Here is a 24,679-nt window from a genome sequence, read left to right on the forward strand (position 1 = left end):
ATTTTTAATACGAGAAATAATTTTCGAAATTCCACGTGACTCGATCTTCATTGAAACGTTGTTGGATTCCGACTACCTGATTTTGTGTTGTTTTTTAAACAAGATAAACATCCATGTAAAAAGAAATAGAGAAATAGTTCATTTCCAGTAATTAATAAGTTATTTAATACTCTATTATTACATTTATATGATTCTTGTGAGTTAACGTTCAAAGTACCCTTGAACTTACGAGAATATTCGTAAATTTAGGAACATCCCTGGATAACTCTTAATTTTGTTCGCTCATTGAAAAAGTAAATTTTTAACAGTGTAGAATCACAAACACTTTTTTTTTATAGCGGTAACGCAATTATTATTTGAGTGCACGAAAATCATTTGAAACGCTGTCTTGGGAATAAAACTTAATAATAGCAACAAAATAACATTATTTATACAATGTTTTATAAAAGTAATTTATAACATATTCGTCTAGTGACAGGATACTTATTCGAAACTGCTCTGCATGTAAGTGTAGGTGGTGAAAAGAGCTTTGGACACGATTGAAGTCATCAATTTAGCGCTACTTCTCTCTGCTGTTCGAATGACAATAAAAAAAATTTCCAGGTAGACGGGCTGATCGACGGGGGATAAAAGTATTCACCTCACTTGTTTCATTTCGACTGAACTGAACGACATCAGAAGCCCCGGGAATTTTTTTAGCGACGCGTTAGCAACAATGGTTCGATCCACCAGAGCTTTCCCCTTGTCGCGTCCCGACAAAAATTGAAAGGCGGAGGAAGTAACAAGAATTACGTCCCGCATCTCTTCCCCCTTCTTCTTCGTCCAGTTTAGCGCAACTCCCTTGTTCGATGAGGAAGACTTCGATAGGAAAAAGAGATTAGGGTTCTGCTCTCTCATGGGAATGCGAACTCGCTCGACATGTTTTCCTTCAGCGACGACAAGATGATGGGACCAGGGTTGTCCGAAGAGCGCCGCAGATATAGCAGCACCGTGGTAACACATTTCCGTTTCGTACAACTTCCGTTCCATACACGAAATTACTTCTAACAAATGCCGTATAAGTACCGCGAACTGAGAAGTTACACATAAAAATGCTGACACTAAAATATTTTTTTATTTCTAAACATCTGAGCTCTTGGTATACAGCATTTGGAAGGAGTAATTTCATGAATGGAACGTAAGTCGATTGGAACGGAAACGTGTATACACGGTGTTGCCATCTGTGGAAGTCTCTTGAAATCTCGAAAAGATGGCGGACCCACGTGACTCATCCGTATATACGGCTTTCGTGAACATCGTAGAATTTACACCACGCAAGGGTATTAAAAAATAAAACATTATAAAAGTACAACAATTCTTTAATAAGCACCGTGTGTTATAATTATAAGTTATAAAAACAAAAAATCACTTTTAAAAATACATTATAATCCTGGCATTAAAATTTTTATAACACTTAGTTAACTTTGAAATGTAGAGATAACGCAGTGTTCATAACCCTGTAGAGAAATAAAAAAATTTTTTAGCCTACTTGTATGTATAACACGCCACGAAAAATAATACTTAGAATATGTTGATGAAATTTTTAGTGTTAAATTTTAAATGTTTAATGAACTCAATAAGATAAAGGGTTGTTTTTATCACAAAACGTGGCCTATGCGATACAATATGATGAGTAAAACTTAATTTGAGTGTTGTGAAATTACACTAACATATTTTGTGTCTTTTACCACAAGAAGAGGCACTACAAAACATGAAAGTCCTTACAACCGTGCCTTAACAAGCTTGTTTGAACTGCTTTTTGTCACTCAGTTTGGGTCTCGTCGAAAGTGACGTCATTAAATACGGATATAAAGCAGCTATACAAACGAGGGACACGAAAATTAATGGGCCATCGCAACCATCCCAAAATTTACCTGGCGTGTATTCGGAAAGCAATGGGAAACCTTAATAACGAAGTCTGGGACAGGATTTGAACCCTGTTCCTCTGTTAACCGATTCGTGTGTCTTACAACATTATCAATTCTCTCTATTTGAGGGCCCCGCGTACCCGGGCACACACACGGTGTGTAGAGATTCAGAAGAACACACTCGGTTTGATAAACGCTCAAGATAGCCGAGTGGGGTCTGTTTATGAAAAGCGTTTATGAATACGTTGAGGCTTCGTGAGTCGTTATATTTCCGTATTTAGATTTTAAACTGTATTTTCAGAGAAGTGAAACTAGCTAAAAAGCGTGTTTTCGGGATAATTTTTTAGGCATTAATAACCCAGTGCTGATTCTTGAAAGCAATCACACCTCAAAATTTTATTGTTACCGCTCAGATCTCACAGTGGCTCTATGCACGACGAGAAGTCTGCGTGTTATTTCACAGCCGTGTGTTTTGTGGCGATAACACGCTAGAGGCACCAGCAAATATCAAACTTATCATCCCGCATCACTAACAAAAACACACCGATGACTAGGTGGGTCGCTTAAATTGCATTACTGTTTTTGATAGTCACATTTCATTCTCGAAAAATATTTTTAATTACTTTAAATATAAAAAAACTTAAAAACACTTCGAGGGTGAATAATAAAAACCGAGTGACACCAACTATGTTTCAACACTGTTTAAGCCATAACAATTTTCTTTCAATTCGTTTTTAAAATTGGACTTCGTTTAAGCACAGTATATAACTTAGTGGAATACCTGAAATTAATAACAATTGTCTGTTACAAATAGTTTCCCCTGTGAAGTAACTGGCTTAAGTTATGGGTTCATTTTTAGGCCTTAACTTGAGAACACGTAAATTTAGGCCAAATAATTATGAAATAATAACAAATTTTACCAAACAAATATTTCATTGAAAGAGTTTAATCAATTCATTAATCTGTGTCCTTATTTTAATCATTGTGCACTGTAAAAAGTAATTTTGAACTTAAAATATATATTAAAATGCATTTTTCCATCAGCTTTTTGATAAGCGGACTACTAATAATCACTACTGACAAGTAGTAACTAATACTGCTCCAACTTAATAGGCAGTAAGACAAAAAATTTAATTCACGAGAAGTCTGAATAATTATAAAATATGTTATGGCACGTGACACCCTCTCATAGTCATTGTAATATTTTCAGTGCACAGGAGTACAGTTTTACCTTAAAAAAAAAAAAAAAAAAAAAAAAAAAAAAAAAAAAAAAAAACATCGTTTACAAACTCATTCCGAAAATAATGGGATAACTTACCGATGAACAAGTCCAAAAATATAATTCGTTAAGGGTATTGAGTAGTATAGGAAAGTATTAACTGGGACACGGGTTCTGGGTGTGGATTGTGATTGTCGGTCCGCCATCTTGGATTGTGACGTCACGGCGGCAAAAATTCCTCAAAATTCCTCAAAAATGCCTCAAAATGACTCAAAATTTCCCGTTTTAAGAAAAAATTTCCCGTTTTCGAGGGAAAAATTCCCGTTTCGAGGGAAAATTTCCCGTTTTATTCCTCAAAAATCCCAACAGCTAGAAATGTCCTGATAGAGGCTTAAGCATCCTTAACTCAAGCCTCAGTTAAGCCTCTATCAGGATGTGACCTTGACCTTTGACCTTGACCCCGGCGGCCATCTTGGATCCGCCATTTTGGATGACGTCATTGCGTTCTCGAAAATTCCGGAGACGTGTTTTCCGCCATATTGGATGATGACGTCACCGTTGCAATTTTGGTTACGGCCGCCATCTTTAACTTTTTTATTTATTATCCGATTTTAATGATTTTTTTTTAAATATAAAAAAATTCAAATAATAAAATTTTAATAAAATACTTATAAAAATATACTTTTACGACACGGAGGTCAGAGTCCTCGGTTCGAACCCGACGAGGTCAAAAAAAAATTAAAAATGGCGACCGATCCTTCCCCCGCGGTGGCTGCAGGCATACTGACTCCCACCACTTTTTTTCAAAGCATATATATCGTCAGGTAGTATGACGTCATGTCCGCCATCTTGTCCTCGTATGCTGGAAGCCATCATCAGTGTATCGTCGGCGAGAGTGCGCTGACGCCATGTTAGTTTAATTCTTATCCGCTAGAGTGCAGTAATCATTTATTATTGCTGTGACACCCGACATCTTGTCATTTGGCCGCCATATTGGAAATTCGTAATTTTAATGCTAGAGAGGCGGGAAAAAGTTCCAAATTCATTAAATAAATTTGTAATATATATACTGATTGATTGGATCGACTAAGGTCCTTGGTTCGATCCCTGACCGATACAAAACAACTTTAATTTAAAAAAATACTAAAAAAGTGTTAGGTTTGAGAAAATAAAAACAACACAAGTCCTTTTAAAAAAAATTTTATTACATACATACTACAATACTACAGGTACAAAAAAACACTGACAAATTACTAAAGCCTTTTGGATTCCTCGATTCAAACAGTCTTCTTATTGTACGGACTAAGACTTTTACATGACTTTAAATGTCTATCCGATCCGTTCATCACCACAGCCAGAGACGGACTGAAGTTCATATCACCCATATAGTCTCATTAGCCGGTACAACACATGAGTCAAATCAATAACCATGTTCATTATACGTCTCGGAGCATTTTTTATAATGACGATGTAAGCTATCGAGACGTGAAATTAGTTTATTGCACTTATTGCACTGAAATTGTATTCTTTGAACATTATTAGAACAACCGCTTCTTTCATGTCTGCGAGCATTTGAGGTGATAGTAAATGACGCACCACAGTATTTGCACTGATGCGAAGTACGCTCTTCATTAATTGAAGTATTCAATGATGATGAAACTTCAGTTGATGGTGGAACAGCACATATCGAAGTCTCCTCCAGTGTTGTCAGAGGCGTTGCCAACGGGATCTGCTCCAACATCGTCGACGCCGACGTCAAGGTTCCCGCAGTCGATGGTACAACCTCCATCGAGTTCGTCGTTAAAGTCGGTAAAGATGCCATCGAGTTCGCAAGAACAGGCAATTACGCGACTTATGCACCAGAAGAAAAAACTAGGTGATCCGTACACCGTCGACGGCAGTAACAAACTAAGCGTCCTGCTGTCTAGGACTCGTTTATATACATTAACCGGTTTGAATAATACGCTAGTCAAATCAAGAACAATTTACTAAAATACTAGAGTCAAAACAACATTTAAAAAAATAGAAGCACCGACAACGAAAAGGCAGCACATTTGGAAGCACCGACAACGAAAAGGCAGCACATTTGGAAGCACCATCATCGAAAAGGTGGCACATTTGTCATTGGCTCCAATATTCATTGGCTCCAATATTCATTGGTTCCATCAGTCTATTGATTCTATCAGTCTAGTGACTCCAACAGTCATTGACACCAACAGCCTTTTTCTTCATCAGCTCCAATGATATTTGGCTAGAATGCTACGAGTCTAAGAGACTATGAGGCTACAATTCCACGAGTGTACAAGACTCCTCCAACTACCTTCAAGTGTATAAAGCTCCAAATGCTCCATCAGCTCCAACACGTAATGTACGCAATGTACGCGCAATACATGCAATTTACACACAATAAATGTAAATGATTACACAGTACACACAGGAAACGGAATGTACACACAGTACACACACAGGAAACGGAACGTACACACAGTACACAAAGGAAACGGAACGTACACACAGTACACACAGGAAACTAAACGTACACACAGTACACACAGGAAACTGAACGTACACACAGTACACACAGGAAACTGAACGTACACACAGTACACACAGGAAACGGAACGTACACACAGTACACACAGGAAACGGAACGTACACACAGTACACACAGGAAACTGAACGTACACACAGTACACACAGGAAACGGAACGTACACACAGTACACACAGGAAACGGAACGTACACACAGTACACACAGGAAACGGAACGTACACACAGTACACACAGGAAACGGAACGTACACACAGTACACACAGAAAACGGAACGTACACACAGTACACACAGGAAACGGAACGTACACACAGTACACACAGGAAACGGAACGTACACACAGTACACACAGGAAACGGAACGTACACACAGTACACACAGGAAACGTAATGATCACACATACAGTAGCGGAAACACACACAGGCTTAGTTGGAAATCAGAATACAAGAAATAAAAACATTAAATTTTTACTTTCAATATTTTATTACTTCTCAACATTACACAAATACAAGTAAAACAAGCCATTATTGTATGTAGCCAGCATTCCTCAGTTCCTTGAGTATGAAGGATATTTCTTTGATGCACGAATAGTTTCCTGCACAAAGCGAACCATGTAGAAGTCTTAGCCGGTCAACCAATATGTTTGGATCTTTCCATGATGTGTAATCATTCTCTTCTACCACCATCTTCCTTGCACCTTTATAATAAATATTATGATCTCTGGTGTCTTCCGTTTTACCACCAACCTCAGGGTAACTTTCATGTTTGAGACGGTGATCATCACAAGCTTGATCAGATTTATTTAATATATCACGTCGTTTCCACCGTTTCGGTCTCAGGACATCGCCACATTCTTCGATCTTGACAGCTCTAGGTGCTTCATCACAGTCTATGCCTTTGTCAACAGCCTCAGAGTCACTGTAACAATCACTGTAGAAGACATCCTCTTCACCCAGATTACCGTATGAATTCGCTATCGATGATGTCGAAGTGTCTTCATCGTCTTCATGCTTCCTTTTTAGGAGTCCATCATTTTTACAAAGAATGGAGGATCTACTGAATATAGGCTTGAATGTATTCTCACTTTTCACGGTGTTGATACTTCCATTAGTTTCAGTCTTCCCGAAGCCATTAGCATCCTTCAATTTATGTTCTTCCTCACGATCGGGTGAGCTAATACCATCACGCTCAGGACAAGGAAAATTATTGTCATAATGCAGATCACTCTTCTTTAGCCTAGTGGATCCATCGGTGTCCTCTATGCCGTAAGTAGTCTTGACTTTACATGTTTTACCATGTCTTTTTAAGCTGTCAATTCGTGTTAACAACCTGCTACAACGATTACAGCTTAACATGTTGCGTAGTGGGTTTCTAGCACAATCATTCTTCTCATGACGTCTAGCATTCCTTCTCATGACAAAATCCTTGTCACAGTATCTACAGCGGCTTCCTTCCGATTCAGCTATAGATATCAAACCACGATCCATGATAGCTTCTGTGACTAATGTTAGATACAAACTGTCAGTTTTCTCCAATTGGAACCATTTCTTAAATAGAGTTTTTGAAATATTTCATCAGCGAGAGTTAAGTTATCTAATGCAAAGCAAATTCATGCAAGTAGTTCCGGCTGTCGTCAACAGATGGCGCCACGTGTTGCTTGCAGGTAAATAATATATATTTCATTAATGTAGGATGCGGAACGCTCACTATCGATCGCAAAGGGAGGTTGGCTTCGATAGTATCCAAGGAGAAAAACGTTCGTCCTTCCTGCTAGTGCTTCTCAGATTTCTCACGGTCCGCCATCTTGGATTACGTCGTCACGACGGCCATCTTGGATGGGTGTGACCTTGACCTTTGAACGAAACCGCAGGAATGATCGCAAGCACACGGATTTACCATCAAAATATTGATAAGAATAATCAGGAGCACACGGAGAAAACCATCATAATATTGGCAAGAATAATCAGGAGCACACGGAGAAAACTGCCACAAGTTTTCTTTGATATCATTAAAAAAAATTAAAAAAAAATAAAAAAAAACTAAAAAAAAAAATTCAAACATTCTGCTAGCTTGTGAACTTCTCATTGTTGAGCAAAGATAGAGTTCTAGTACAAGCCAGATTGTTTGAATTTTTTTTTTCGTTTTTTTTATTTTTTTTTTATTTTTTTTTTTAATGATATCAAAGAAAACTTGTGGCAGTTTTCTCCGTGTGCTCCTGATTATTCTTGCCAATATTATGATGGTTTTCTCCGTGTGCTCCTGATTATTCTTATCAATATTTTGATGGTAAATCCGTGTGCTTGCGATCATTCCTGCGGTTTCGTTCAAAGGTCAAGGTCACACCCATCCAAGATGGCCGTCGTGACGACGTAATCCAAGATGGCGGACCGTGAGAAATCTGAGAAGCACTAGCAGGAAGGACGAACTTTTTTCTCCTTGGATACTATCGAAGCCAACCTCCCTTTGCGATCGATAGTGAGCGTTCCGCATCCTACATTAATGAAATATATATTATTTACCTGCAAGCAACACGTGGCGCCATCTGTTGACGACAGCCGGAACTACTTGCATGAATTTGCTTTGCATTAGATAACTTAACTCTCGCTGATGAAATATTTCAAAAACTCTATTTAAGAAATGGTTCCAATTGGAGAAAACTGACAGTTTGTATCTAACATTAGTCACAGAAGCTATCATGGATCGTGGTTTGATATCTATATCTGAATCGGAAGGAAGCCGCTGTAGATACTGTGACAAGGATTTTGTCATGAGAAGGAATGCTAGACGTCATGAGAAGAATGATTGTGCTAGAAACCCACTACGCAACATGTTAAGCTGTAATCGTTGTAGCAGGTTGTTAACACTTATTGACAGCTTAAAAAGACATGGTAAAACATGTAAAGTCAAGACTACTTACGGCATAGAGGACACCGATGGATCCACTAGGCTAAAGAAGAGTGATCTGCATTATGACAATAATTTTCCTTGTCCTGAGCGTGATGGTATTAGCTCACCCGATCGTGAGGAAGAACATAAATTGAAGGATGCTAATGGCTTCGGGAAGACTGAAACTAATGGAAGTATCAACACCGTGAAAAGTGAGAATACATTCAAGCCTATATTCAGTAGATCCTCCATTCTTTGTAAAAATGATGGACTCCTAAAAAGGAAGCATGAAGACGATGAAGACACTTCGACATCATCGATAGCGAATTCATACGGTAATCTGGGTGAAGAGGATGTCTTCTACAGTGATTGTTACAGTGACTCTGAGGCTGTTGACAAAGGCATAGACTGTGATGAAGCACCTAGAGCTGTCAAGATCGAAGAATGTGGCGATGTCCTGAGACCGAAACGGTGGAAACGACGTGATATATTAAATAAATCTGATCAAGCTTGTGATGATCACCGTCTCAAACATGAAAGATACCCTGAGGTTGGTGGTAAAACGGAAGACACCAGAGATCATAATATTTATTATAAAGGTGCAAGGAAGATGGTGGTAGAAGAGAATGATTACACATCATGGAAAGATCCAAACATATTGGTTGACCGGCTAAGACTTCTACATGGTTCGCTTTGTGCAGGAAACTATTCGTGCATCAAAGAAATATCCTTCATACTCAAGGAACTGAGGAATGCTGGCTACATACAATAATGGCTTGTTTTACTTGTATTTGTGTAATGTTGAGTAGTAATAAAATATTGAAAGTAAAAATTTAATGTTTTTATTTCTTGTATTCTGATTTCCAACTAAGCCTGTGTGTGTTTCCGCTACTGTATGTGTGATCATTACGTTTCCTGTGTGTACTGTGTGTACGTTCCGTTTCCTGTGTGTACTGTGTGTACGTTCCGTTTCCTGTGTGTACTGTGTGTACGTTCCGTTTCCTGTGTGTACTGTGTGTACGTTCCGTTTTCTGTGTGTACTGTGTGTACGTTCCGTTTCCTGTGTGTACTGTGTGTACGTTCCGTTTCCTGTGTGTACTGTGTGTACGTTCCGTTTCCTGTGTGTACTGTGTGTACGTTCCGTTTCCTGTGTGTACTGTGTGTACGTTCAGTTTCCTGTGTGTACTGTGTGTACGTTCCGTTTCCTGTGTGTACTGTGTGTACGTTCCGTTTCCTGTGTGTACTGTGTGTACGTTCAGTTTCCTGTGTGTACTGTGTGTACGTTCAGTTTCCTGTGTGTACTGTGTGTACGTTTAGTTTCCTGTGTGTACTGTGTGTACGTTCCGTTTCCTGTGTGTACTGTGTGTACGTTCAGTTTCCTGTGTGTACTGTGTGTACGTTTAGTTTCCTGTGTGTACTGTGTGTACGTTCCGTTTCCTGTGTGTACTGTGTGTACGTTCCGTTTCCTGTGTGTGTACTGTGTGTACATTCCGTTTCCTGTGTGTACTGTGTAATCATTTACATTTATTGTGTGTAAATTGCATTATTGCGCGTACATTGCGTACATTACGTGTTGGAGCTGATGGAGCATTTGGAGCTTTATACACTTGAAGGTAGTTGGAGGAGTCTTGTACACTCGTGGAATTGTAGCCTCATAGTCTCTTAGACTCGTAGCATTCTAGCCAAATATCATTGGAGCTGATGAAGAAAAAGGCTGTTGGTGTCAATGACTGTTGGAGTCACTAGACTGATAGAATCAATATACTGATGGAACCAATGAATATTGGAGCCAATGAATATTGGAGCCAATGACAAATGTGCCACCTTTTCGATGATGGTGCTTCCAAATGTGCTGCCTTTTCGTTGTCGGTGCTTCCAAATGTGCTGCCTTTTCGTTGTCGGTGCTTCTATTTTTTTAAATGTTGTTTTGACTCTAGTATTTTAGTAAATTGTTCTTGATTTGACTAGCGTATTATTCAAACCGGTTAATGTATATAAACGAGTCCTAGACAGCAGGACGCTTAGTTTGTTACTGCCGTCGACGGTGTACGGATCACCTAGTTTTTTCTTCTGGTGCATAAGTCGCGTAATTGCCTGTTCTTGCGAACTCGATGGCATCTTTACCGACTTTAACGACGAACTCGATGGAGGTTGTACCATCGACTGCGGGAACCTTGACGTCGGCGTCGACGATGTTGGAGCAGATCCCGTTGGCAACGCCTCTGACAACACTGGAGGAGACTTCGATATGTGCTGTTCCACCATCAACTGAAGTTTCATCATCATTGAATACTTCAATTAATGAAGAGCGTACTTCGCATCAGTGCAAATACTGTGGTGCGTCATTTACTATCACCTCAAATGCTCGCAGACATGAAAGAAGCGGTTGTTCTAATAATGTTCAAAGAATACAATTTCAGTGCAATAAGTGCAATAAACTAATTTCACGTCTCGATAGCTTACATCGTCATTATAAAAAATGCTCCGAGACGTATAATGAACATGGTTATTGATTTGACTCATGTGTTGTACCGGCTAATGAGACTATATGGGTGATATGAACTTCAGTCCGTCTCTGGCTGTGGTGATGAACGGATCGGATAGACATTTAAAGTCATGTAAAAGTCTTAGTCCGTACAATAAGAAGACTGTTTGAATCGAGGAATCCAAAAGGCTTTAGTAATTCGTCAGTGTTTTTTTGTACCTGTAGTAGTGTAGTATGTATGTAATAAAAATTTTTTTAAAAGGACTTGTGTTGTTTTTATTTTCTCAAACCTAACATTTTTTTAGTATTTTTTTAAATTAAAGTTGTTTTGTATCGGTCAGGGATCGAACCAAGGACCTTAGTCGATCCAATCAATCAGTATATATATTACAAATTTATTTAATGAATTTGGAACTTTTTCCCGCCTCTCTAGCATTAAAATTACGAATTTCCAATATGGCGGCCAAATGACAAGATGTCGGGTGTCACAGCAATAATAAATGATTACTGCACTCTAGCGGATAAGAATTAAACTAACATGGCGTCAGCGCACTCTCGCCGACGATACACTGATGATGGCTTCCAGCATACGAGGACAAGATGGCGGACATGACGTCATACTACCTGACGATATATATGCTTTGAAAAAAAGTGGTGGGAGTCAGTATGCCTGCAGCCACCGCGGGGGAAGGATCGGTCGCCATTTTTAATTTTTTTTTGACCTCGTCGGGTTCGAACCGAGGACTCTGACCTCCGTGTCGTAAAAGTATATTTTTATAAGTATTTTATTAAAATTTTATTATTTGAATTTTTTTATATTTAAAAAAAAATTCATTAAAATCGGATAATAAATAAAAAAGTTAAAGATGGCGGCCGTAACCAAAATTGCAACGGTGACGTCATCATCCAATATGGCGGAAAACACGTCTCCGGAATTTTCGAGAACGCAATGACGTCATCCAAAATGGCGGATCCAAGATGGCCGCCGGGGTCAAGGTCAAGGTCAAAGGTCAAGGTCACATCCTGATAGAGGCTTAACTGAGGCTTGAGTTAAGGATGCTTAAGCCTCTATCAGGACATTTCTAGCTGTTGGGATTTTTGAGGAATAAAACGGGAAATTTTCCCTCGAAACGGGAATTTTTCCCTCGAAAACGGGAAATTTTTTCTTAAAACGGGAAATTTTGAGTCATTTTGAGGCATTTTTGAGGAATTTTGAGGAATTTTTGCCGCCGTGACGTCACAATCCAAGATGGCGGACCGACAATCACAATCCACACCCAGAACCCGTGTCCCAGTTAATACTTTCCTATACTACTGTATTGTGCGACTCACTTGTTGTAGAGCACGATGTCGGGCCGCCAGATGTGGTCCGAGGGCACGTGTAGCATCTCCACCCCGCCATACTCGCGCGGGTCCCACTGCAGCTTGTAGTCGTGCCACGACTGCAACAGGCACACGAGCCCTGCAGTTTCACTCCGCGAGCTGAATGCGGAACAAGCTGTCGGCCAACCAGACCGCTGACGCCAGTGCTTCTTCCCCTAAAGGCTACAAGTGTTACATTTCCGTGCATGATTACATGGTGCTCAGTGAAAAGTTGAATCCCTTAACTAGAAGGGTATTGTGCTCCTTCCAATCACGATATTGGATGTTAAACCCACTCGACTTCCCACATCACGTGACAGAGTGCCACCTGGTTGTGGCCGAGTTCCACTGGCAACGGGTAGTAGGTATTCCAGTTGGCCGCACCACTGCCATTTCACCGGTCTTCGGAGCTCCAAAGCGAAGCTATAGTTCTGACTGTGAAATGTGTTTTGAAGTTCTGGAATCCTTTGTGCATTTGAATCCGTGTCTTTCTTCCCTGTATTTGAGTAGATGTGTGTAATCGTCTTATTTCGCAGATCTTGCGCTATGTCAGAGAGAGAAAGAGAGAGAGAGACATCGTCCCTGAAAGCTCAAGGCTCAGCACTGGAATCGTATTTCCAATGTCGAGAGTGACTCTACCAATTTGTTTAACTATGCATTCTCATCCAAAACACTCTTGAGGTATAAACTAAACCTCACACTTAATGCAGGTTGGTTTAACTGTAACATTGCAAGCATTCACTTCCAACCGAAGGCCCGAAAAGATGGAGGGAAACACAAGAGAGTTGGGTCCATTAACTATAACAGGATTATTCCCTCCAACCACAGTGGAGGGCATATGACCCACTCAGCTTCCCGCACACACCATAGGTTTTATTACATGGTTGCCACCTGGATGGGTACCAGTTCCTGGATCCCATTGACTGGCGGGGCCTCCTATGAGGCACGGAGGCAGGAGACAGCCTGCCCTGATCTGATCCTAAGGTTGACGCAACAGTTGGACCGCACCAAGCCCCAGACGGTCTCTGAAGTGTTCCCGACACCTCTACCCACCTGAGACCGTCAACTCTGAGGATATGCCTTGTCTATCGAAACAGTATCTTCATTCCTGCTGCTTTTTTTTCCATAAAAACCGGACAGTGTCGCCGCCTACGCGTCAGCCCTTCATCGGGAAGGGAACGTCTCTCGGGGCCTTCCTTCTCCAACATGCGAGTTGCAAACCACTGACACCACCAATGGAAATGAAATAAATTCACATATAACGAAATGAGTCGGAAAACTAATTCATCAAACAAAATCACTCGATACAATATAAATTAAATTATTTGTACCCAAATGTACTTAAATAAGTATAATGTAGTAGAAAAACATCAAAAAGCATCAAAAGAACCCATTTATAACGAAATAAGCGTACGTTAATAGAAACGAATTTCAATGATTTAATGCATGAATAATTACAACGAAATTTTTTTTGAAAGGACTGAAATGTGTGGAAATGTTATCTACTCGAACATATTAATGTGGAGTAACCGAAATAATCTTAAACGATACCAATGGAAATGAAATAAATCAACATATGCCGAAATGAGTCGGAAGCATAACAAATCAAAGAAAATCACTCGATACAATAGAAATAAAATGATTTGTACCCAAATTGTACTTAAATAAGTAAAATGAAGTATAAAAACATCAAAAGAATCCATTTATAACGAAATAAGTGTACTTTAATAGAAACTGGACACAGCGGGGCCAAAAGGTCTTCCTGCTTGAGAGTTCCATTCCATCGGCAGAAGCCTCTTCACGCCGAAACTAAGAGTCCGGAAGAGCTAGATTCGATTTCGTCACAGTTGAGGCCATAATCTGGACGTGGATACAGACCATGTGCCCAATCTGTAATCAATGAAAAAAAGGTTTTGTGTACAACACTGTTCATCTTACTTGTAAACAGTACTGTCAAAATAGTATGTCATGGCTGAAGAAACTCGTCCTTTGTTGTGATTACAAAATCTCGTATCGCTTTGTTTGTACGAGTTTCAATACACTTAGGGTTTTATGTTTCATATCTAGCACTTTCTGATGTATCAAATTACTACTTTACTACAAAAACTTTACAAAATGTTGATTGATGGCTGTAAAGGCATAAAAACATCTGATTTAAACACTTCTGACGGCAATTCGTAAACCAATGATAGCCTCACGCACATCAGTGAATATATAAAATATTTACTCTGTGGTTAAGGCGGTCGCTTGGCCTGGCACCAAACGGCTTTACACAGAACCAGCTGATAAGATATAGTCTATGATACTATAAAAAATATTTGTAACTTTGTACAACACATGTCCATGGTTCATATATGAAATACATTTTTCGAGATGAAATTGAGTATTTATGTCTTATGTAAATTTGGGCATACATTTAAATTTTAATTGACCTTTAATTCTAGCATAATTTTTTTAACATGATAAAGATTATCGAATTTTCAATTATTGGACTTTGATGACACCACCGACGGACACTGTAGGCTTCGTACAGGTATGACAATAAAGGTTTCGACGTTTCGGGAACTGGCATCTGTTCCGGTCATCAGGCACATAAAGACTGATATCGGACACTGGATATTTTTTTTTTTTGGTTTTATAATAAAAGTTTGATTGGATTAGTTTGCCGATTACTATAAAAAAAAAGTAAAAATTGGGTGCATGTAGGCCTACTTAATGTACGCGCGTTAGAAATTATACTTAACTAGCATAATAAAAAAAATAATTTTAATTTTGCATGAAAATAATTAATACAATTAAAAACACTGGAGTGATATTATAAATACGGTTGGTATATTATAAATTCGCCCAAATTAGAATTTTTTTTAACAATACTAACTGTTCAATATGAATATTAACACGAGTATTGTATTAATTAATTTAGTAAAATAATAGAGATAAATTATAATTAATAATGAAAATCAATAAATATGCTAAGTTATTATTCTTAGTTATTAATTTAAACTGTGTTATCAATAATAATGTAATAATTTCAAACACAAATAAATTATTCTTTTGGAACCATAACCTCTCTTTTATAAATACACTTGAAAAAACACTTGCAAAAGTTTATAAACGCTATCACTAAAATTCTCAATGAATATATTTTTAAATGAGATGGACCAGTATTCATTTTCAATCACTAAAGTATAAGAATTAAAATCAGGTATATGTTTTAAATTTGTATATAACATTTTTTGTATGTGGCCTTTTTTCATTCTGTGAAAATTTAGTTGCATGGGGCGCGCGCACGGTAAAAATTTACCATCATTACTTTTATTTTCAAACCCGCGCCTAAAGAAGTACAACTTTAAAAATGTGTGAATTCTCGTAAGTTTTTTTTATTATTTATTTATTTATTCCAACCGCGATGTTGCACAAGCGAGCGTAGAACTTCGGATATGTACGGAACCGTTCGCACACTTGACACCATTTCAATGAATCTTAGTTTGCCCATTTGTAATAAACGTCTCGATGACATTAAGGTCATTATAGACGGAGCCACGCAAAAAAATGCTTAAATGATTAATAAAGTGGCCATTGCAGCTCATCATTTCCCTGGAGTTATTCCAGGAAAACAGGGAGAAAACACGAATCGGAATAGTCGGATCTGGACGCAGATCCATTCGTCAACATAGCACTGCCTCCTTCCGTGAAAGTGAATACTTGGAGAAACTATGTTTACGTTGGTCACTTGATTACTCAAGCCCCATGATGTTTTCCAGGCCGACTCCAAGCACTCATATGTTATAAATGTCACATGAAAGTTACATTAAATTTATATGAAAATAAAACACGTGTTTAAATCGATTATTCATTTCGATGACTGTGCGTAATAGCCATATTTTATTTTTTTTACTGATGAATTCTCAGTTGAAAATCACTGTAATGCCCGTATCAGATTTAATTTTTAACCAAAGTTAAGACTAGGCAATGTATATTGCAGGGTTAGTTTCTACGTTTAAATGTTTTGTTCCGCCCATATTTACCTCCATGATTTTATGAACGTAATTGTTTCGTGTGGTGAGGGTCGTGGCATATCACGAAATTTATGAGCACTTACTAGCTATTCCAGTGATTCAGAGCCGACTTTAATCTTGGGGGGACCAGTTGCCTTAAGCCTGTGTGCATAACTTTGCAACGTAAAGCCCTGTGAAATAAATATGTTATTTTTATCTATGTGTAATTTTCACGTACACGCTTCCAACGCCCAACATGAAAGTTTTACTTTTAACTAATGTAACCCGCATACTTTTCTATTGACTTTTAAGTACCTCAATAAAACCTCTTACGGATAATATCGATGTAATCATTGGCTTTATTGGAGTTTAATACATTCTAATAAACGTACACATTTTAATTGCAATTTAAGGTAGGGTCACAATATGTAAATAAATATAAATCGTGATATTGCGATGAATTAAATTTCTTAATTACAATAATGGTAAAATATATTTATATTCTTCTGATAGTTTTTTTCCCAATAGCTTACCGGTGAAAATCATGCCAATAAATATTCCGAAATTGTTTCTTTTTAATTATAGTCATTAGGATTCTTAACTTGAAGTTTATCTTTCCATATTTATAATTATAATGCAAATAAATCATGAGTATACACATTTTCGTGAAAATAAATTACCATATATTTATTTATTACATTATATTACCAATTTACAACTGCAAAGAATTTTTTTTTTGTTTGTCTTAGCTTTGTGTAAGGTCTCGTTCATTTCAAATTTTCATTCTATGTCAGGTTTAAACAATTTAACGTTTTGAAAGTAATAAGTTATTATTTTCGCAAGGCCGCTCCAGTGTTCAAACACTTAGAAGTAAGGACTCTTCAGGAAACATTTTTCAAGAGAAGCGGAGGGTTGTCGTAGTTCGGGGCGAAGCAGGCGCTCCACTGGCGAGCTCGCTTTTTGAAGTGTTTCGTTTTCTTCGTAAGTGATGTTCACCACTGGAAGGAGTGGTGCGGACGGGGAGATACCGAAAACAAGAAAATGGCTTTTTCCTTTTAGCAGGATTTAAAGTTCAGCTACAAAGAATTTTTTTTTGCGTAAAATCCTGATTTATATTGGAAAAGAAAATTTAACACGCATAACCTGGTTTAGGACTATAACTAAAGAGTTGAAGTTCTGTGTACATATTATATCTTCTCACCACTACGTTACAGCGTGATGCTGAAATTATGACTTTCATTCCCAAGGCTTATTTTTATATTATATGGTAACGGGGCGCAAGCCTGTTACGTGTTTCCTAGTGCATAGAAGCCAGCTACCGTACTTGGGGGTCGGTGAAGAGTTAAGGAATGTCCGCACTTGAACGCGTCTGTAGCCGAGCTGTGGTCCATGAACCAAAGTCGAAACGTTCGAGAAGCACGTTGCGGAAGAGGAGTGGGACCCTGTGAACCTTGCGTTAGAATTTCGTGAAGCGGAGTTCTGGACCGAGGCTGAGTGAACCTTGAGAACTGCATGGAACATTCTGTGGGGAAAAAAAAAACGGATGGGCAGTTTCGAAGGGTATATGAATCCCCGAATGAGCTGTTGCAGGCGTCAGTCACTTCAGTGGGACCGAATCCGTGAGTGAGTCAGTCAGCCAGTACGAATGTCAACGATGACCGAACGGTACGTGATCTGGCTAGTTCGTAACCCGTCGACGAACCAAGGATATACATCTTGGCATCCTCGGTTAAACTGCGACGGGCATCAGGGTTGCTTTTTGAAGTCCTGCGACAGCGTTTTGGAGCGGGCAACCCTTGAACACATTTTCACCCGTATTCATTGACTGCAGCCAACAGGCGTTGACCCGGGGGGGGGGGGGGGAGTGATGACGCATGTGGCGACCAGTGACGTCACGGGGCGAGCGGCGAGTCAGCCGAGCGAGTGGGCATAACGAGTCTCTTCACGCCACGCTGAGGCAGTCGGAACAGGAAGTCGAGGTGGCACCCCGTGGAGGTTACTCGCTGGGCGAGCGGCGCTGTCCACTCGTCGACGAGTAGCAAGGTTTAGTGGAGGTGTTTCACGCCGGGGGTGACAGAGGAGGAGAGACGGCACCCGCGGAGCAAACAAGAGCCGTCAGCCCGAGAGAAGCGAAGAAGGTCCAGGGGAGATCTTCCTTGGCGCTGATTGAGAGGGCGAGTCCAGATTCATGGCAGGAAGTCCGGAGGAGCAGTCGACCCGTCCCTCGCGAACGTGACACTTGAAGGCGAGTGACTCTTCCCGTTCAAGCAACAGTTTCAGAGACGAGTAGACAGTTAGTTACCAGCAGGCGGTAAGAGACTATTTCCTCCAGAGCCATATTTTCACAGTGGCTAATCAGAGACAGAAAAAAATTGGTTCCTGCAAATATAGCTTGTGTGGTTTGGTTAATGGGTATGGTATATTTTGAAAGGCATAAGCTGACAAAACTATCGTTGCGGCTACAAAAAAAAAAGTTTATTTAGTTCCATCAGCTATATTTTCTCCAGTTTTGTCTTATCTCTCCTCGTAACCACCCTCTGGTTCGTCGGGAAGCTTGAGGTTACTCAAACGTTCCTGACACATGCTATTTTCATTGCTTGCTTGTGTAACTTCACGTTCGGAATAATAAAAAAATCTTGAAAATTTTCGTACATTTTTCACGATTTTGGTACTGAAAAACGTACTTACCATTCCGGAAATTTTTTTAACACTTTTGTTTTTTCGTGCAAGTAGTTTTATTTATATAACGGACCCCACCCTAACCTACCTTCCACGTTTACAACAACGTAAAAGGATTGTTATGACGTCTGACTCGGTTTCAGTGAGCATCATTTTCCCGCAGGTCCGCTCGGACCACAAACATTGCCCTCGGGCCTCCGGAAGTCGTAACTCTCAACTCCTGCACGCGGGACCCCGTTGCGCTCTTTCTTCTTCTCCTCCGGCGAATTTGTGGAGGGGGAAAACCCTCGCCAGACTCGTTATCCTTAACCAAGCTTGACTACTGCGAAGGACTTTATAAAGATAGCACCTGGCAAACTTTTCTCTTTCCCCCCCATCTCGCCGGATCCGGCGCGGCGGAGGAACTCCGCAATCAGGTTTCTCTTGGCGGGACGACAGCCGCGCGTGAATCCACTTCACTGCGTGGAGGCGCAGCAAGCACCGGACCACGCCCGCGTCAAGAGAACATCGCGGTAGCGCGACGGACGCGACGCGAATAAAATGTGATTCCCTGGCCGGTCACGTTCGGCACATCGCCGAGATTCGCGACCGTGACGTCACAGGAATGTGTGTCAGTAATACCACCCTACGTATAATAATGTTCGCAAGCTTTCACGGCCAGTGTCTGAAGCAGCTTGACTTCCGTGTTGTAGCCGTTTGTCCTTGGCGAATAATTCACCGAAGTTTCGGTCGACATTGCAGTCACCATCATCAGGGAGCAGTTGCAGGCACCATCATCATCAGGGAGCAGTTACCTACTGGTAGGTAACTGCTCCCTGATGATGGCGACTGCAATGTCGACCGAAATGTCGGTGAATTATTCGCCAAGGACAAGGCTACAACTCAGAAGCCAAGATACTTCATCCTACGTATATTTCACAAATTTTTCTTTTCCAAATTTACTTGTGAAAATCTTTTGAAATGTGTTCAGGCACAGCGGGTTTTTTTTTCTCGAACAAACGTGAAATTTTATTAAAAAATAAGTGTTTCTGTCAAAACATGTCAATTAAGAAAAACACTCTTGTAAAATTGCTCGTATAGTCCCAGTTTAAAAGTTTTTATTTAACAGGACGAGCGAAAACAGAGACCCGATGTTCGAATCCCCAGTACATCCATTCTGTTTTCTGTTTTTTTCCAAGGTTTTTGCCGAAATTACTCTAGATAAAAAACTGGAATGGTTGCTTAATATAGGCTTCAACTTAATGTGTTCATGTGTGAATCATTTCTTTTTTTTCTGGTTCTGACCAAAGTTAGTTCTGTAATTGACTGTGCCAATGATAACTCTGTTTCAATACGTAGTTTGAGGACGAATGCTACATACGATTGGTTAACACAAAACTTTAAACACATGAGATTTCATGTTTTCAGTACATTTTAGGACTGCCATAAATATTTTGCCTTTAAGTTCATAAAAACCATAAAATAAAACATGTTGGTACAAAAATTTATAAACTAGGAAATAAATATGATATAGCCTATAATGAATTTGTTAAAAAAAAAAACCATGTGAAAAAAACGAAATAATAGAAGCAAAATAATGTAGGATAGGGTACTACTTAACTATTAGGACCAACGATGACCTTAAAATCTCAGCAATTCGCTTAAAAATATAAAAAAATCAATGTTAAAAATGTTTTCCTACCACAAAAGAAAACGAATTGACAGTATTTTTTTTTTTGTTTCTAATACCATGACCTAAATTTTTTTTTTTTTTTTTTGCGATGAACCGTTGTGCGTAAGAAAAATATACTAAAGCGCGCCAAGGAATACTTTCTTTAAAATAACATATTAGGTTCAACATACAAGCGGTTCATCATTTCCACATGCAGCTGTTGAAATAAAAATTTCGAATGTAGGGGCTAATACCGTAATCTGATTTGATTTTTTTACTAAGGAATTAATAAATTTTCTTGGCAAAAATTTGAATTGAAATTTTTTTAAGGAAACCTCTATAAGCCAATATGAGAGGGGAAAATATCCCATGGGCATTACTATTAAAAAAAAACACGTACAAAATAAAAGAACTGAAATTCATAATTTCTCGATGATTGTCAGGAGTAATTTAATAACCATTCACTTACTTGATATTCTTCACGTGTGCGGGGCTTAACCGTGCATATAAGTTTACGCGAAGGCTGTCAACCTCGACAGTTAATCTCGCTTACGTGTGAAATTCCTGAAATACTGCCAGATTTATTTTTGCGCGTAAACTTCCAAATGAAATGTTTGCTAAGCTTCGCCAAGCAGAGGTTAAATAAATTACGGCATAAAGCTCAGCGCAAAGGGGAAAAAATCCTCAAAACACCTTATATTAATATATAACTCGCTGTCAAAATAGAAAGCATCTCATGAGATATGGGTCAAAAATGAGAGTGCAAATTTAGTACTTTAAATTTAGTACTACACAGTAGTGCCGCAATAATATACTTTGCTGGTTTGATTGTGAACTTGCTCTTCAACAAGGTTTGAATATTTCAATGCGTACCTATCCAACTTCTGACACATGTAAACTAGCCCATAGTTTATACTTATTTTCAAGGTGTATTTAAGGTGAGAAAATTCTGCTACGCGAACATAAAATATTTGCAAGGACATGGAACAGTGACTATGCCAAAAAAAAGCATGGTTATGCTTACGGAGACTATTTTACGGCCAACTGTTAGAAATTACAGTTAATTTATACACTTTTCGGCTATAATCTCACATAAAATAAACGCATATTTCTTCGTAATTTCAGAAACAAAGCCGTATTTCGACTTCGGAGTTTTTTTTTTTTGTAGTTATAAAATGTTAAACACACACGTGGAAGCAATACTTACGTTTCTGCAATTTTAGAATGTTTTTTTCATGTATACCAAGATTATTTCTGTGAATTAATTTTTGACGTTAGCTTAGTACCCGTAAATCAACGAAGATAACGATAAATTTTGAGAATATTCATGCTGTCATGCGTAACCAGCGTTGTTCGTAAATTTAAGGTGAAAATGTTTCACGGTGCACTTGGACTATGCTATGCAACACCTGATTGGTCGGAAGCCATCCTCGCCGAGCGGATATGCAACACACGGGCGGCGGTCGCACCAACAGTAGTTGAAACGGATCAATAAATCAGTGTTCCGTGCGAACACCGTGGAACATGACAAATAGTGAGATATGGAACTGAAGAGGATTACCCGTGGATTTCCGTTTTTGACGTACGTGCAGTTTGATTCGTTGCCGACAGTCAGCCAGTGCCTCATTTTCGCAGGCCTTTGAGGTATAGCCGTTAACTATCCTGCAGCAACGGCCGAAAGTGTACGTGTCCTAATTTTTTTGCTTCCATAATTTCGTGTTTTCGTTAGTTATTTTTAATATATTTACCATCGTTACTCTTAATAAAAGGTGTTATAAATTAAATATGTATTTATTTCATATATTTTAGAAATTTAAAATTAGAAATAACTATAAGGATGCAATCTTGTAGTACATAGTTTAATATTAATTTATCGTTTGTGTGTAACCTATAACATGTGTAACATAATATTAATTGTATCATCCCTAAATTAAAAAAAAAAATAAATCACTTAGGTTTGTAGTATTATGGAAAAACGTTTTAATATTAATTTTTTACAAAAATTGCAGTAATACACACAAACCATTCATTTAAAACTGTATACAGAAATATTACAGGTTCTTAGGTCATTATAGTGTAGACACAATAATTGGCCTTTAAATTTCTAAAAAAAAAACTATTAAATTCATTAAACATTTATAAATAATAAAAGATAGTCATAATATAAATTTATTTAAAGATAATAAAAAGCAAGAATATGAGAATAAAATAATTAAGCATGCTACACCCTTAAAATAGTATTGTGACGACATGAGGCAGGGATGGCTGCGTCGCGCTAGTGTGACGAGGGTCGCGTGCATGACTCTGGCGTGACTCATATTTCATGAGCACTGACTCGGCACTAAAGTGGTTTGGAGACCACCCTATAATAGTGACCACCCGTCGTCTTAAAGCTCTTCCTCACACGATGTCTCGTTTTTTTTTCTTTATTAATTTTTATTCAAGGGCTATTTCTAAAATTTCAACTCGATACTTCCCTTACAGTTGTTTTTTTTTTTTTTTTAATTTTGGAAATAGCCATTTAATAAAATAAATAAAGAAAGAATTTCAAAAATAAACTTGGCGTGTAAGACCGAGCCTTAAGGGGCCTGTGTAATCAGAAATGAATTGTATTTGTGTTTTTTTTTTATTAGTGAGGCGGGATAAGTGCTATGCTCGCAGCATGCTTCTAGCGCGGAATCGCCTCTAAGCGCGAGGCTCTGAATAAGCGCGCATGGGGTAGTTACGAGCTTTCAGCGGTGGCCATAACATTTTATGGCGTTAAAATGAAGGTGTTTTGCAAGTCCCTTGTCAACTATCAAGAATATCTACCAGGAGTTTCATGTTTAAAAAAAAAAATATTTTGGAAACACGCGTTTCAACCATTGCCACTCTACAACTAAATCGGGAAACAGAAATACCTATTCGTCCTGAGTGTATTCTTGAATGCTTTTGGTAAACACACCACTCTGATATCTTCAGCAGTTTTAAAATTGCGTTTTGTTTTTCTGAAGCTCTGCACACCTCATGTGTGCCCGAATGGGTGGGGGTCTTAAGCCTGCCTCTGTGCGTAGCTATGGGACGTGAAACCAAATATTTATCAATTAATGACTTAGGGTTAAACCTATCGTGACACAGAAGTAAGGAAGAACACTGAAGAAAATGAATGTGTGAACCGTAATATTTTTTTGTAAATGGAACAGAAATATTCATGTAAAAATACAAAAAAAAATTATAAACTTTTACATTAACATTAAAATAACTGCATCACTACAAAATTATTTCTTATTAATACTGGATTCAGATTCTTACCCGGGCATTTAAGCTTGGGTTAGTCTTTGTACATCAAATAGTTTAAGTTATTTGTTAACTGTTCCCTGAATAGTTTTCCAGTATTAACTGCGCTCATCTAAACATGGCACAACAAAATAAAATGCTTTAATGAAACACCAATATTACAATAGATGCGCCAAATTTCATATGAAATTTTCAGTATTATCTCAAATAAATATATTTCATTTATGCAAAAATAACCTAAGTTACATCGACTTTCTTGTAGTATTACAAACTATTTCTTGGGAACTGTTTTTCAAAGGAATCTTTTGTAAAAGTACGGAAACTTTTTTTTCTGCGTAAGGGAAACTGGACATCTTGAGTAAGCCCACTGGCTAACGGCATCGTACAAAAAGTTTCTCTTTAGAGAATCGAGCCGGGATCGCTCAGTTGGAAGGCAACTGATGTGGCCACTGAGACACCACAACCCCATTACCTTCAGGATAGGCGTATTATAATTACTGCTCGGGCTTTCCATCGAGGTAAGTTTGGTGGAAGGGTTAATATACTGTCTATGAACACAGTAATGAGATCTCTTAGTACACAATTATCTACAACCGTTCGTAGTAAATCATTCCACTTGACGGAATGCATGGTTTATTACCTGTTTAAATTAAACAACTATCGTT

General features: G+C 38.6%; 1 protein-coding gene across 1 annotated transcript in view; it reads right to left on the reverse strand.

The window, feature by feature from the left end:
* LOC134533862 (acetylcholine receptor subunit alpha-like) overlaps nt 1-24,679 on the reverse strand; it is a gene marked incomplete at its 5' end in the record, with an annotated part of 140,720 nt that overhangs the window by 44,719 nt on the left and 71,322 nt on the right. The window contains 1 exon segment of the mRNA XM_063371564.1: nt 12,381-12,490. Within this exon segment, the coding sequence (XP_063227634.1) occupies nt 12,381-12,490 (110 nt within the window).

This window comes from Bacillus rossius, chromosome 7 (assembly GCF_032445375.1).
Source record: "Bacillus rossius redtenbacheri isolate Brsri chromosome 7, Brsri_v3, whole genome shotgun sequence".
NCBI classification, from domain to species: Eukaryota; Metazoa; Arthropoda; class Insecta; order Phasmatodea; family Bacillidae; genus Bacillus; species Bacillus rossius.